Source organism: Nyctibius grandis, chromosome 7 (assembly GCF_013368605.1).
Source record: "Nyctibius grandis isolate bNycGra1 chromosome 7, bNycGra1.pri, whole genome shotgun sequence".
In the NCBI taxonomy this organism is placed as follows: Eukaryota; Metazoa; Chordata; class Aves; order Nyctibiiformes; family Nyctibiidae; genus Nyctibius; species Nyctibius grandis.
The window spans coordinates 36,967,573-36,984,704 of record NC_090664.1 but is presented as its reverse complement, the minus strand read 5'-3'; the positions used below and the strand labels follow the sequence as shown (position 1 = coordinate 36,984,704).

The 17,132-nt window shown below is 44.4% G+C and overlaps 1 protein-coding gene across 3 annotated transcripts in view; it reads right to left on the bottom strand.

The window, feature by feature from the left end:
- Nucleotides 1–17,132, bottom strand: part of CACNB2 (calcium voltage-gated channel auxiliary subunit beta 2) — a 278,037-nt gene that overhangs the window by 7,108 nt on the left and 253,797 nt on the right. For all 3 annotated transcript variants that reach the window (XM_068404461.1, XM_068404463.1, XM_068404464.1), the window contains exon 11: nt 510–661. In XM_068404461.1, coding sequence (XP_068260562.1) covers nt 510–661 — 152 coding nt within the window. The remainder of the gene's footprint in view (nt 1–509; nt 662–17,132) is intronic.

Below are 17,132 nucleotides of genomic sequence, written 5' to 3'. Positions count from 1 at the left end.
TCTGCTGCTTCTGGTTTTGTTTGTTTCTAAGTTGAAATTCTTGAATTGCTCTCCTGAGTTCTCTTCCCATAAATTTGTTCTTCTCTTTCAAATGCCTCTTCACAAGGTCTGTGCAAGTTTTTTCACAGAATGAAAGAGTACATTATTAGGAGATGTTAAGGTTTACCACTCAGTCTGATACTCATTATGTGAAAATGTTTCTTTCATTTCCATACTATTTTCTTTTAACAAACTGTTAGCATTACTCACTTGATTGATACTAAAAGCGTAATCCCAATGTGAAAAAACCATGGGAGCTACAGCATCTTTTCCAAAATGGGTTTTGGTAACACGAGAGCTAAGATACTTTTTAAATTAATAATATTTCACCATCCGAAGGGAAGCAATAACAATATATAGCTCTGAACTTTAATGAGGACATGTGATTATCTGCATTTAAGACCAAAAAAAGCGGGGGGAAAAAAAAAAAGAAAAGACTGAAACAGCATGAATATCAGTAAAATATTTACCTTAGGAGAAGAAATCTTTACATATACTATAATGGGAGCCAGAGAGGTTTTGCTTAGTTGAGCTGGGTGGTTAATGGTATCAGCATCAAGCACTACCAACTGCAGTGTCCTTGCTAATTCAAAAATCCGTTCAATTTCACTTTGAACTTCAGCTGCAGATAAGTAGAAAATTAGAGTTATGAAAGTATTAAAAGGCGATTAGTTTTAAGAAATGTAAAGATGTGGTAGACTGGTGTGATGCTCCTCAGGCTGGCAGGAGTTGTTAGCTGTGTGCATCCCTGGCACGCGCTAGGGAAATGAACGCAACGTTAACGAGAGTGTTTTGCCCCCGGTTTGTTGCCCTCGCAGGCAGCACTGCCTGCCTCTCTCACCTCCACTGCGTCCTGCAATCCCAGCCTGGAGAGATACTGTTAACACTTTCTTACAAGACCCCAGTCCATTTATGTAAGAAAAGAAGAGGTGAGAATGCCTGCTGCATCACATGGTAATCTTACTATGCAATTTATTTCCCATATGTAGACAATTTCAGCTCTGATTTCAATCCTATGTAATAATTGACTTGCTCAAACTGGAATGCCCAACATAGGCATTAAGACGTACTGAGGTGTCTATATTAGCAGAATCACAGAATCAATCAGGTTGGAAGAGACCTCAGGGATCATCGAGTCCAACCATTGCCCTGACACCACCTTGTCAATTAGACCATGGCACTAAGTGCCATGTCCAGTCTTTTCTTAAGCACATCCAGAGATGGTGACTCCACCACCTCCCTGGGCAGCCCATTCCAATGTCTAATGACCCTTTCTGAAAAGAAATTCTTCCTAATGTCCAACCTGAACCTCCCCTGGTGAAGCTTGAGGCTATGTCCTCTTGTCCTATCACTAGTTGCCCGGGAGAAGAGGCCGACTCCCACTTCACTACAACCTCCCTTCAGGTAGTTACAGACTGCAATAAGGTCACCTCTGAGCCTCCTCTTCTCCACGCTAAACAACCCCAGCTCCCTCAGCCATTCCTCATAGGACAGACCCTCCAGACCCTTCACCAGCTTGGTCACCCGCCTCTGGACTCGCTCCAACACCTCAACATCTTTCTTGAAGTGTGGGGCTCAGAACTGGACACAGTATTCAAGGTGCGGCCTCACCAGTGCCGAGTACAGAGGGACGATCACTTCCCTAGACCGGCTGGCTACACTATTCCTAATAGAGGCCAGGATGCTATTGGCCTTCTTGGCCACCTGGGCACACTGCTGGCTCATGTTTAGCCGGCTGTCCATCAGCACCCCCAGGTCTCTTTCCGCCGGGCCGCTTTCTTACCACTCTTCCCCCAGCCTGTAGAGCTGCATGGGGTTGTTGTGGCCGAAGTGTAAGACCCGGCACTTGTTCTCGTTGAACCTCATGCCGTTGGTCTCGACCCATCTAACCTGTCCAGATCCCTCTGTAGGGCCTTCCTACCCTCCAGCAGATCGACACTCCCACCCAGCTTGGTGTCATCTGCAAATCTGCTGAGGGTGCACTCAATCCCTATGTCTAGATCATCTATAAAGATATTGAACAGCACTGGCCCCAGAACTGAGCCCTGGGGAACACCGCTAGTGACCGGCTACCAGTTGGACTTTGCCCCATTTACCACCACTCTCTGGGCTCGGCCATCCAGCCAGTTTTTAACCCACCGAAGAGTCCACTCATCCAAGCCCCGGGCAGCCAGTTTGTCTAGGAGGATGCTGTGGGAGACAGTGTCGAATGCCTTACTGAAGTCTAGATAGACTACATACACAGCCCTGCCCTCATCTACTAAGCGGGTCACTTTGTCATAGAAGGAGATCAGGTTGGTCGAGCAGGACCTGCCTTTCATGAATCCATGTTGGCTGGCCCCGATGCCCCGATTGTCCTGCATGTGCCATGTAATAGCACTCAGGATGATCTGTTCCATCACCTTGCCTGGCACCGAGGTCAGGCTGACAGGGCTATAGTTCCCTGGATCATCCTTCCGACTCTTCTTGTAGAAGCTCCTGTTTTTCCATTTACTTCAACTTATCAAACCTCTGGAAAACAGTTTCCTTCACATACTGGCCTCAGCATGGTACCATATTAAAATTTCGATTACTATGTGTAAAACACTTTTTTTAAAAAGTAACTGAATAATCCAAATAATGCTATGGTAGCTTCCTCACAACCCCAGGAATTCTGGAAAGGTGATTTTCCCAGAAATCATCATCTTGTCTTCTGGTAACTCATGCTCCCAGCTCCTCAGCACCCTGCCCAATGGCAGTAGTTTCCAGGGCAAACCTCTCCAAGATAGATGGACTGCGTCTGCTTTCAGAAGTGATGTAGAAACTATCTTCATTCCCAAATGAAACAAAACTAAATCTTATAATAGCAAAATCGTCCTTGAAATGGAATCATCTTTGACTGCTCAAATCTCTCTATAGGCTGACGACACAGAGAAATTACAGAACTTGGGTGATTTGTGCAAGTCTACAAAGGAAGTTATAGAGCCAGACAAGATTGTAGTTCATATGGTTTTCCCTTTATAGGTTGTGCACATGCCATGAACCAAAACCAGATTAGATACCTAGCCCATTCAAAGCAAATATTAGAAGATAACCAACAGAAACTTAAATGACAATAAGACACACCAAAAACTTATTTATTAGAGAGTTTCTTGAAATTACACTATCAGCATTTTATCTATTACGCTGGCACAAGCATTATGTTTGCTTGAAAACACGGCCTACCTGATCTGGCTAGAGAGAGTTTTCTATAGCAAATGGTCTCTTTCAAGAAGTGTGAAGAGATTGATTTTTGTTAGCTTAAAATAGCAACTGAATAATTAGGTACCATGATAAGGCTGCAAAATTTCCAAGACAGAGCAAAGCATCCCAGCTAGTCTCCATTTAGCTCAAAGTCTTTTGGTTCCAAATCAATAGGTGACTACTACGAACATTTTATAAAGGAAGCAACATCTTAAATGGCCATCAGAAAATCTGTATATGATGTTCTCTATTGGAGGAGATTGACTTTGTTTTCTGTCTATTAGAGATCACCTCCATCTGGTTGTAGTTATCTCCAGTTTTGGCTAAGTACATGCCATCAGTCTTTTACAGCAGAGAACATTGCGAGATGTGCACGGCGTGTTGGCATGGAAAGTATCGCTGTATGCTTTCCTGCTTGTCGATAAAAGCACTGTGGCCCAGCTCTGTCTGAATTAGGAACACAGTTTTGAAGACAGAACTTCTGATGGTTCTTCACACATTCATGATTACATTTTCCACAACTTCGTTGCATAGAGATATTGTTGGAATGACTGAACACCATTGTCTCAGTGATTTAGCAGAAGATAGTCAATAGTCTATCCCTAATTGAAGTCCAAATGACAACTAGAATAAACATATCGGAGATAATTTGTCATACTGTTCTGATGATGAGTTTGGATTGCTCTCCTGCAATTTCAAACCAGGCTCAACACTTCAGTCAGTATAACAGTATCAGTTAATCTATCATTTTAAGACCATTCCAGACTGCTAAAAACCCTTGTTCAACACAATTTATAACCAGCAAAATCTGTCTTTTTGCCAGTGTATCATAATTCTGTCTGGGGAAGCAGTATTTGCTACACTGCTGGAAGCACTTTTCTGCCAGTAAAGAATACATCTCTGTGAACTACATTTCCTGCTACACTTTTTGAAACAACCCTTTGCCAGGGCAGAGTATGCCTCAGGGTATTTTCTATTGTGAAACATTCCCAGGGCAATAATTGCAGAAAACTATGGTTGTATGAATCAATAGTTTCCACCTGAGTCCAAAGATAGAGAGATATATTTTCCATCAACTAAAAAGTATTTCAGTATTTGTTTTTATTAACTTGGGTATAGGAGAAAAGTTCAAGGAACTACACTGCATGGCTCATGAACTAATACGTTGTGTGTCTACCTCTCCAATCAAGAATAGATGGAAAAAAGGCCACAGAGATTGCCAAAGAGATCCTGATCTCCTGTCCCTTAGAGTATTTCTTCAGCTTCTGGAAAAGCCTGCATTTTGCTTGAAATCTTCCTTGTATTCTAACTTTTTACTACTCATGAGATTGTTGCAATTACTTAAATAATTGTAGTTTCTCTTATTAGATGACAAAGGCTTTATCTACTGCTGCAGCTTTAGTTTTCATCTTTATTTAGCAACATCTCAAAACCAAAATTCTATACCTGTAAAGATTCTTTCCCAACAAGACACTCAACACAAATTTTCTCACAGACTTTTGACCAAAGTAAGCAAAGAACCCTAAATGTCATGTGGGGATAGTAACATAAATGTCACTGGTAGTTAAAATAGGGAGCTGAGAACAATGACAGTGTGGTATCTTCAAAGCAGCACAGTAATAGATTAGCAATCTTCCCACCTCTGTGAATATCATCTATTTATAATAACGTCCCTTCTGATGTACTGGACACGCATAACAGTGAGGCTATAACAGTTAACTCCAATAAATTATATTTGCCAATCATAATGAGAGGCATAAACATAATTAGATCTACTGTGACAATCATAATGAAATGCTGGCAGCCCAGCTACATCACTCAAAACCAGAAATAAGCTATCAAATTTTAAAGCGACCCTTACAACCTATTTGATGTGGCCTCCCTGGTAATCAGACAGGGAACATATTTTAAATGACAGGAGCACTCAACTATCTATTCCATACAATAGGGGGTCAACTCTAAGAAGCAAGAAGTACACATCTCCCAGCCAACTTCAAATATTGCACATTTAAACTTACTCCCATATATTAATTCCAAATATCCCTACTGTACCCTGAAATGAATAGAAATTCAGTGCAATAAGAGCACAAGTAAATGGCTTATCCCGTTATGGGACAGACAAATATTCTTTACACCAGCTGGACCCTACAAGTGAACATCAAGCAAAAATCTTTAACAGTTCATTACAATAATCTCACCTAAAGTGAAGGCAAAGACACAGCAACACTGCATTGCATCTATGTAAATTCACTAATAACAAGATGATCTATGATGGAATTTAGAGTCACTTACACAATGCCATGGTAAAAGAACATTCTCTACACAGTTGGAGAAACACAACCCTCCTTCAAACCTGGGCAGAAAGCATCCATAGCAGCCAGGAGGCACTGGGACACCCAACTTGACAGAGCAGTGGCTACATCAGCACTATGTTTTAGGAAGACCCTGATAAGATGGCAGTTTTGTGATGTGGATGCGATGCAAAATGGCCATGCTTCTGGCCTGCAAGGGCCAAAAAGAAACCACAAAATATTGCTTATACGCAGCAAAGAGGTTTTGATCTTCAGTAGGAACAGTGAAGTTCACATACTGTCAACTGAGTACAGTATGACTTTAACATCCTATTCAATTTGACCTTGTCCACTTCTCTTTGGTATGGGTGGCACTGTTTTTGCATAGAAACAGATTTGTAAATTATTACTTGGACTGCAACAGCCACTGAGACAAAGCGTTCTCTTTTTCTAAACAGAGCTCCTGATATTACAGACATATAGCATGAAAAAACATACCTATGTTAATGCATGTCATATAAAAATTATCAGCAACACCTTGCACAAATGGCTTTCAAATAATTTTATAAATTAAGGAGAACAGACATCAGTAGCCATGATTTTTCTTATGCTAATTCTTTTATACAAGCACACTTACTTCAAAATAATTGATCACTAAATTCCATGAACATTACTAAAGAAACGTTTAAAAGTTTAAGGCAGCCTTGGGAATTCCAAAACAAAGGCAAAAGAAACAAATGTGCTATATATCCCCAGTGCCTTAAAAGCACACAGAAAGTATTGCACAAAAAAACCAGCTGAGAAATGGATAACGGTCATATCTGAAATCCAAGAAAACGAAAAAAGAAAAACAAAAAGGAAGTGATGACTATTGAGTTGTGCCCACACACCTCTTGATTAAGAAGTAAATCATGAGGTTGATTGACAGAATTCAAATTTTAGTTTTTAATTTGTGAGCATGTGTGTTTATACACATGCTTATATTGTGAGGAAAATCACTAAAGTGTCTACATTAGGTCTTGCACTAACCAGAATGCAGGTACTTGGCCACAGCAGGCTATCCCAGGCTACATTAGATGCCTGCGCTTGCTGTGTACAAAGTGGGGAGACCAAGATGTTACCGAGGGCGATCCAGAAAGCTACATGGTGTGTGAGCAGTCTGGAGCAAGCGAGTTAAGAAACCCCCACATATGTAAGTACTTGGCCTCTTTCTTCTCGTCTTATCCTCTCCTCCCCTCAAGCACCAAGGTTGCTCTGGGTATGCAGGGAGCTAACAGTGGGGTCATGTTGGATGGGACAGCTGGCTCCATCGCTTTTCCAGCCAGGGAGGTTCAGCCTCGTGGTCTCCAGGCAGAATTAGATGTCCTACTCCACAGCGGTGGCAATGCTGGGGAGCAGAAGACTCTGTGTCTCCCCTCCAGGGTACCCAGCTAAGAAGGAAAAAGTCTTGGAGGGGAATAAAAGCAAGTAAGAGGGAATAAATGCTCTAGCTTAGTCCTCGGGCAATGGGTCAGAAGATATCTGAATTACAGGTGTTTTAATCAAATTTCTAACATAAATATAGTTTTGTGAATATACTTACATTTCCCTGGTCTCAAGCAAATCCCTTAGCCACCTGCTTGTTACATAAAAAGGGGAGGGTGGGAGTGGGAGGATGACAATATTTTCCAGGGAAAGTGGCTGCACGTGTTACTCACGCCTAACAGATGGGGCTCCTGCGAGGGACAAGGCAGAAAGGAGAGGAGCACGTCTGCTGCTCCGCGTGGTGCTCACACCGGGGCTCCGCTGAAGGGGTGCTATGGGGTGAGGTGCTGCAGGAAAACAGGGTTTTCCTCTTTCTGCCTGCTGAGGCTCAGTTTAGACAGAATTCAGATGGCCCTGAGCGCACACACACATCCAAGTGGTATTTACAGATACAATGTGATGTTTGGAAACCTCAACATAATCAAGATCTACTTATAATGGACTAACATCTCCTGAAACGAAATACTGTAATTATGTGAAAATACAAAACAGACAGTGTCATTTAAAAATACTCAATAGCACATGAAAACATTGACTTCCTCCCCTATCTCCCTGGGCTAGCAAAACAATAGCATTCCTGAAATGATGCTTCTTATGCCAGGTTTAAACTGGAAGTAAATTTTAATGGCCTATGAATACAAAAGCTTGAAATCAGCAGATTGCAGCACAAACACGAGTGGATGAGCACTGCACAGGGGAGGGTGGCACTGAGACGACTGCGCCAGGTAGAACCACAGCCGCTCCAGAAGGTGCCGTGCAGCAGCACAGTGCTGCATCCATCATTAAGCTCCCCTACACTCTGTTAGCGGGTAATTGGGATTGTAAGACTGGGCAAAGAAGAAGTTAACATTTATTTTGCCCAGGAGACCAAGCAAGTGTCTCTGCATAGTTCATAATGGATAGCACCGCATCAGGCTGGCAGTAACTTGGGTATTTCTGCACTGTGCCTCATTCCTCAGTGCAGTCCTATAGGCTTTTACAGCTCTAGTCCATACATAGACACTAAGTAAATGTTCCCTAGGTTTGTTGTTTTATTCAGAACAAACATAAATAAAAAAGCTCAGCCTTTCTCACAGATACGATGTGGAACCACTCCATCGCTGGCTATTCAACCCCCCCTGCTGATGGTGTGCCACTCGCAAAACATTTGTGTATTCACTGAGCAGGAGAGATAGTGACTCTGTAGCCTGATGCTTAGAGCGGGAGGCAAAACATGTGGATTCCAGTTCTTTCTCCAGGGAAAGTTTAATTATTATGCAAAATGCATAAGGCTCAGCAGGACCGACTGACAACCATCATAAAGGTGATCATAGCCCTGTCATGCTGATGGAAATTATGAGTTCATGCCTCTGTTAGCAGAGAACAGAAAGGAACACAGACTTCTTGGCATTCTGACTGAACAGCCCAAACCCTTAGTCTTGGGATAAAATGAGGACACAGACACCAACTTCTATCAGTTCCATGAGCCTAGGAGAAAGAAAAAATACTGGATCAACTGAATCTACAGGGGTGAATAGTTTAAGGGAAGCAAACTGTATTCTTAAGCAAACAGCTAACTTGCTAAAAATATTTAATTCACCTGTTCAGGTATCTTAGTTATTACACAGATATCTGTGACCTTAAATTATTGTAGCACATTGCTCTGTCTCTAGCACATGCTTTGCTTCAAGACAGTTATAAATCGTATGTGTTTCAGTGCAGTATAATGAAAAAATATAGTGACATGTTGCTGAGAGCTATCTCTAATTTACAAAAATCAAGAATTTTTTTTTTTCCTCCTTATGTCCTTTGGAAGCACTCGGGAAGTTTCACTAGAATACTTTGCTAATACTGTAGCAAAAAAAGTATTCGTAAGTGAGAATATTGGAAAGTTAGTACCAAACCAATGCAGAACTACCTGGAGAATTCATTAGAGAGACTCTGACCTTAGATGTTAACAAAACGAAGGCTCGGCCAGCAGGATACAAGAGCATTTTGAGACATGTGAGGCTGATAAATTTCATAATAGGTTCAGGATCTTCAAGCCACTCTTCCCCCATCTGTGTGTAAAAAGCTGTGTAGCCACATTCTAATGATAATCCAAAAGCTCCTGGCTACTATATTACAGCATTCTGGTTCAAGGCAGCTTCAGGTTTAGCAGAGTACTTTACTGTATCTGAGGATTTAATGCCTGTAAGTGAGAGTTCTGGACATTTCTGCCAGCTATCTTGAAGATAAATTATAAAGCGACAATCAGGATTTTCCATAACACATTGAACATCTTTTTTATTCTCTTTGAACTATATTAGATCTTTGAGACTTTGGAATGGAAATACACTCTTGGTCAAATCCGAATTATTTTAATTTATAGTCAGGGAAGCATTTACTTGAAACTTACCATATACAACAACTGTCATTAAATTACCAAACATGGAGAATACATAACTTTATCATATATATATATATCTATAATGTCTGTATATATATATATAAAATAAATTGTTACCATAGTTTCAAGTATTCAACTGGCTTTCTACAGAGATATCAAGAAAATAAAAGTAGAAGGCTGAAATTTGCACTGGTGATCCACTACTATTTCTTCAAGCATTTATGTTTCAATTTTCAGAAAATGAAACTCTGGGATATCAACCTAATGATGTGAATAGGAGCTCTATACATTTTCTAGAGACAACTTTCTAAAGGGAGGCACTCAATTGCACATGCAAATTCCTGACTGGTTACTGCATATGCACATACAAAGCAAATAAAGAGATTCACAGCCATTTGACCACAATCAATTTACCATACACATGATGATATATTTTACATCAACATTCACATGTCTGTGTTAGAATATGCAGATTAGGTGCACACACCTTAGAAATTTGCAGTGTAAAACCTAATCTTTAGCGTTTACTTGCCAATCTCAACTTTATTTTTAGAACTACTTGAAAGTAAGTAAGGAAAACTGGCAAGATTTTCTAAAAGAAATAGTTAGCTACACAGTACAGGATTGGCTTTTGTCTAACAGCGAGCCAGTTACGAGAAACACACGGTGGTTCTGTGAGGTACAACAAAGCACTGAACACAAAACAGCAGGAAAAGTAATTTGCAAGCTTGTATACATACCCAAAACATCTGGAAAGGGAGAGCATTAATGAAGCAAAGAATGGAAAAAGCCAAGACAATCAGGTTCTTGTACAAAGCATACAGCATGAGGTAAGGTTATAACAAGTGTAACATACACCGAAACAACAAGAAAAAGATTTGTGTCCTTTTGATGAAGAAATGCAGCAAAAGCACAGAGCTGGTTCAACAGTTTCTGCAAATGGCATGTGCACACAGAGAAATTTAACTAAGCCAATTGGGACTGATTTTCAGGCAAATGAGATTTAAGCATGTCCTGTACCTTCTTGGAGAGAGAAGCCTTTTCAAAATTACAGATTTCTTCTAGGCTTTTAAAGAAATGAATCAATTGCCCTTTCCTTAAATTTAGTTCTAGCATTTCACATATTAAACATATAATGGTATTGACAAGCAAACAACCCTATATACAAAACGAGCTTTATTCATATAGGAAAGATGTAAGACTGTATTGTCCTCCTAAATCTTTACAAGCCAGACACTATTTTTATAAAATTCTTGGATACAGTAATTTTACACTAGAATACTCAGTGAATGATAAATATTCAGTGGCAGCATTGGTTTCCAATGAGTCAAATTCCAAGTCTATTTTTAACTGATTCCTTCACAGAAGCAAACTTTCAGTCGATAGGTGTGTGTAGCATTAAACCCAGTGAGACTTCCCTATAATCCTGTAAATCCATTTCCTCATGGCAATTCCTGCTCCTGATTATCACACTGTTTGTCTATGCCTCCTTGAAATTCATTATGGTTTATCTATTAAATCAGTTCCAAATAATGGCACTCACTGAACTGTATACTGTGTTATGCACAATTATGAACAATATGCACAATACTGCAAACCTATACTGGGTGATAAGGTAAGAGTTGTTCTCAACAAGAGGTTCATTTATTTCCCAGAAAAAAAAATTGGTATTAATATATCAAGCACATTACCTTTGTCCTATATTAACTCATTGATAGAACAAGGGCCAATTATTAAAATAATACTTACATAAAAACCAACAATATATTTTCAAAAGTCTAATAGCCTTCTCTGCTGCAGTTACAACTGCTGCTCACAAACGTGGGCATAACTGAGGCATAAATCAGTCACTTGACTGTCTAGCTGCATGAGGCACCGCTACACAGGGGTGGTTGAGTAAAGAAAGAGCTTCCCATTGAAGCTGCAAAGGGGGAGGCATTTGGATTAACTCGGGACATTCCTGATGCTGCTCTGTACTGTCAGTACATGATATCAGTACTGATCTGAGAGAAGGGAAAAATTCTTTGAGCTAGGCTGGGAATGAAAAGAACAGCTCTGCAGTTAAATGTCTGCAAAGAAGAGAGCCTAAAATAAGAGGACTTCTGGGGAATGAGGAGCCATAAGGCTGGTGTTTCACAAGGTACCCAACAGTAGCTCCAGTAGCCCAAAAAGTACTGCCTGGTTTCCATCTGCATTTTCCAAATCAGCGCATTACCATGCAACGTGCTGATTTTGATGACATACATTATTGTTTAAAAGGTTCAAAGCCTGAATCTCAGTTTCAGCCACAATACTCAATACTCCTACAAATCATGCTTGAGGCATGCAGAAAACACTGGGGAAAAAATAGCCATTTTTATAAAGCCTCTAAATAACTGGTCCAATACTATATAGGAATTCTGTATCAGAGGCAGCAAAATCCACTACTGCGTTGGGCTCTTCAGTTAATTTGGTAAAAAGAGCCCCCCTTCCCACCCCTCATCACTGCACCTCACCTCTGCCGCGGTGAGCCAGGACTGTCAGGGCAGGGCGGGAGGCAGCGCGGAGGGGCCCGGCAGGAAGAGGGGATGCCCCTTCCCTCTGTGCCTCCATCCTCTGCTGGCACCGACCCTGGCTCCAGGCACGGGAAGTCACCGTGCTGCAGGCATGGTACGCTCTGCACTACCTTGGTGAGCTGTACGGGGTGCCATCTCTGGCACCGAGCCCTCAGTGGTGCCAAGGGGCTACTTGCTGGCCCTGGGTGAGGTGTGCAGGCTCCTGTGATTCAGAAGAGAGGCTCATGGCACGACATGCTGCAGTGCTGTAGCTTACAGGCCATCGGGTTGTAGGTAGCAGACCCGCCCCTCCCACTGGGGTTATCCCCTTTTTCAACAGAGAATCAACATCTGCTGAACCAACAGAGATAGACCTGTGCTCAGTACGCTTCAGGCTGAAATTCAGATCCCTGTTCCAAACCAGATACAGCAGAACCTTGATTCTGCGCATCCTACATCCCAAATGTGTGTTTTAATTACTGGGGTATGAGCTCCTTGGAGGACAGAAGATGGATGTGGAAGGAGTTTTCTTTTTATGATCAGGAATTCAATCTTGGATCCAAGAAAACTTTCCTGTTAAAGCTGATTGATTTACTGCCACAAAAAGTTTTGGTCAAATCACTATTTCCTGTCCTGTTCACAGAATCACAGAATCACAGAATGTTAGGGATTGGAAGGGACCTCGAAAGATCGTCTAGTTCAATCCCCCTGCCGGAGCAGGATTGCCTAGACCATATCACACAGGAACGCGTCCAGGCGGGTTTTGAACGTCTCCAGAGAAGGAGACTCCACAACCTCTCTGGGCAGCCTGTTCCAGTGTTCGGTCACCCTCACCGTAAAGAAGTTTTTCCTCATATTTAAGTGGAACCTCCTGTGTTCCAGCTTGCACCCATTGCCCCTTGTCCTGTCAAGGGATGTCACTGAGAAGAGCCTGGCTCCATCCTCATGACACTTGCCCTTTACATATTTATAAACATTAATGAGGTCACCCCTCAGTCTCCTCTTCTCTAAGCTAAAGAGACCCAGCTCCCTCAGCCTCTCCTCATAAGGGAGATGTTCCACTCCCTTAATCATCTTTGTGGCTCTGCGCTGGACTCTCTCTAGCACTTCCCTGTCCTTCTTGAACTGAGGGCCCAGAACTGGACACAATATTCCAGATGCGGCCTCACCAGGGCAGAGTAGAAGGGGAGGAGAACCTCTCTTGACCTACTAACCACAGCCCTTCTAATACACCCCAGGATGCCATTGGCCTTCTTGGCCACAAGGGCACATTGCTGGCTCATGGTCATCCTGCTGTCCACTAGAACCCCCAGGTCCCTTTCCCCTATGCTGCTCTCCAACAGCTCTGTCCCCAACTTGTACTGGTACATGGGGTTGTTCTTGCCCAGATGCAGGACTCTACACCTGCCCTTGTTATATTTCATTAAATTTCTCCCCGCCCAACTCTCCAGCCTGTCCAGGTCTCTCTGAATGGCTGCGCAGCCTTCTGGTGTGTCAGCCACTCCTCCCAGTTTTGTGTCATCAGCGAACTTGCTGACAGTGCACTCTATTCCCTCATCCAAGTCATTAATGAATATAGTGAATAGAACTGGTCCCAGTACCGACCCTTGAGGGACTCCGCTAGACACAGGCCTCCAACTGGACTCTGTCCCATTGACCACCACTCTCTGGCTTCTTTCCTTCAGCCAGTTTACAATCCACCTCACTACCCGATCATCCAGACCACACTTCCCCAGTTTAGCTGCGAGGATGCTGTGGGAGACCGTGTCAAAAGCTTTACTGAAATCAAGATAGACCACATCCACAGCTTTACCATCATCTATCCACCAGGTTACGTCCTCATAAAAGGCTATCAAGTTGGTTAAGCATGACCTCCCCTTGGTGAAGCCATGCTGAGTGCCCCTAATGATCCCCCTATCCTTGATGTGCCTAGAGACAGCACCAAGGACAAGTTGTTCCATCACCTTTCCGGGGATGGAGGTGAGGCTGACCGGTCTATAGTTACCCGGGTCCTCCTTCTTGCCCTTTTTGAAGACTGGAGTGACATTCACTTTCCTCCAGTCCTCAGGCACCTCTCCCGTTGCCCACGACTTAGTAAAGATGATGGAGAGTGGCCTAGCAATGACTTCCGCCAGCTCCCTCAGCACCCGCGGGTGCATCCCATCAGGGCCCATGGATTTATGGACGTCCAGATTGCTTAATTGGTCCCTGACCCAGCCCTCATCTACCAAGACAGATTCCTCCTCTATCCTGACTTCTTCTGGGGCCTCAGGGGTCCGGGGCTCCTCAGGACAGCCTCCAGCAGTATAGACAGAGGCAAAGAAGGCATTCAGTAACTCCGCCTTCTTTTTATCCTCTGTCTCCAGGGCCCCCACCTCATTCATCAGTGGGCCTACATTGCCTCTAGTGTTGGCTTTACCTGCAATGTATTTGAAGAAGCCCTTTCTGTTGTCCTTGACCTCTCTTGCAAGGTTTAATTCCAAGGAGGCCTTAGCTTTCCTAGTTGCCTCCCTACATCCTCTGACAACAGACTTATATTCCTCCCAAGTGGCCAGCCCCTCCTTCCATGATCTGTACACCCTCTTCTTCCACTTGAGTTTGCCCAGCAGTTCCCTCTTTAACCATGCAGGTCTCCTGGTACCCTTCCTTGACTTCCTGCCTGCTGGGATGCTCTGATCTTGAGCTCGGAAGAAGCAGTCCTTGAATGCTAACCAACTATCTTGGGCCCCCTTACCTTCTAGTACCCTGTCCCATGGAATTTCCCCTAGCAATTGGTTGAAAAGGCCAAAGTTGGCCCTCCTGAAGTCCAGGGTTGTGATTCTGCTAGCTATTCTGGTCCTGCCACATGAGATCCTGAACTCTACCATCTCATGGTCGCTACAACCAAGGCTGCCCTCAACCTTCACCTCTTCAACCAGACCCTCCTTGTTAGTAAGGAGAAGATCCAGCAGTGCTCCTCTCCTAGTTGGCTCATCCACCATTTGCATCAGAAAGTTATCATCAATGCACTGGAGGAACCTCCTGGACTGAGGATGGCTGGCTGAGTTGGCCTCCCAGCAAGTATCAGGGTAGTTGAAATCCCCCACGACAACCAGGCCCTGTAATTGCGAGACTGCTCTCAGCTGCCTGTAGAAGACCTCATCACCCTCCTCATCCTGATCCGGTGGCCTGTAATAGACACCCACAACAGTATCACCCCTGCCAGCCTGCCCCTTACTTCGCACCCACAAACTCTCAACTCACTCCTGGTCCGCCCCTGGACAGAACTCAATACATTCTAGCTGCTCACTCACATAAAGAGCAACTCCACCACCTCTCCTTAGTGGCCTGTCTTTCCTGAAGAGGACATAGCCATCCATGACCACATTCCAGTCATGCGAGGCGTCCCACCAGGTCTCTGTGATTGCCACTAAATCATAGCCCCCCGAATCCGAACACGGATTTCTAACTCCTCCTGTTTATTCCCCATGCTGCGCGTATTGGTGTACAGGCATTTCAGGGAGCGAGCTGAGCACACCGATTTCACCCCAGGGGGATGGGGGGCCTCCTGTTCTACCTCAACACTAGAGCATTGCCCCAGTGGTGCAAGCCCAGCTACTACCCCATCCCCCTTCGAATCTAGTTTAAAGCTCTCCGAATGAGCCCTGCTAATTCCTGTCCCAGAACCCTTTTGCCCCTACGACATAAACCTTTCCCATGTATTACGGTCACGCCTGGTGTCTTATAAAAGCAGCCATTATCAAAGAACCCAAAGCCCTGCCTGTAGCACCAGTCTCGTAGCCAGGCATTAATAGAGAGAATTGTACTATTCCATCCCACGTCATCACCTGAAAATGGAAGGAGGGAGGAGAAAACAACTTGTGCCCCAGACTCTTTCACCAACCGTCCTAGGGCCTTGTAGTCTTTCTTCATCCCCCTCAGACTATGGGATGCAGCTTCTTCCCCACCTGTCTGGAAGATCAGCAGGGGGTAGTAGTCTGTGGCCTTCACCAGGTTGGGGAGTTTCCTGGTGATATCCCTGATTCGGGCTCCAGGCAGGCTGCAGACCTCCCTGTGATGGGGGTCAGCTCTGCATATTGGGCCCTCAGATCCCTTTAGGAAGGAGTCTCCAACCACTAAAACTCTTCTTTTCTTCCTTGTGGAGGAGGTAGCTATACACCTGTCAGGTTTTTCTGACTGTGGTGGGACCTCTGATATAGGTTGCCTCTCCACCACATCCCCATTGGACCGGCTGTATTCCACTAGGGCTTCATATCTATTGCTCAGAGGCACCTGTGGAGGCAAGGTAGGCAAGGAGGGCACTCGCCTTTTGCCACGGCCATAGACTTGCCTCCACTCACTCCTCTCCTCTAAGTTATTGTTTTCCACCTGAGAGCGGCAGAGTACAGGGGTCCCTCGATCCTGGGAGCTCTCCGGCAGGTGCTCCCATTTTTGTTGCAGGGAAGGCAGAGCCTGACTCCACCAGTCTATCTCCATTTCAGCCTCCCGAATGCTCCTAAGCCTTTCTACTTCGGCTTGAAGCCTTTCAACCTGGCTTTGCAGCTGTGCCGCTCGGCCGAGCAGATCATCTACCTGCTCACAGCGCACACAGCCCCCTGCCACCACAGAGACGCTGTAGCATTCCCTGCAGCCTGCGACCTGCACCATTGCCTCCTTCCGTGGGAGCTCTGTCTGGGTTCCCATATCCATTTTGGTCTTCTTCTGCCGGGTAGATACCATTGTTCTTTCACTGAGCTGGGAAATACCTGTTGGTGACACCCCTGGTTCACAGCTCCTTGGCACCTTCCTCGCCTTGTGCACTGGGAGGGAGTCAGCGCCCTCCCCAACGAGCTGCAAACAGCTGCGGCCTCTCCCGCCCTGGGACACACCCAGTCACTGCTGACTCACACAATCACTGCTGACTCTCCCTCTACCCCCTGGGCAGGGACTAGTCCCTGTCCTCCAGGAGGCTTTTTATCACCCAATCAATCACCACCCCCAATCAACAGGGGGTGATGCGTTTAAATCGCCCGCGGTGCCTCTGGCTACGCCCCCTCCTCTCCTGATTCATTGCCGGGAACCTCCGGGTCCGGGGTGGGGGGGAAGCAGCTCGGGGCTTCTGCTCCAGGGGGGTCAAGAGTACGAAAACCGCCCGGTTACAGCCCGATGCCGCCC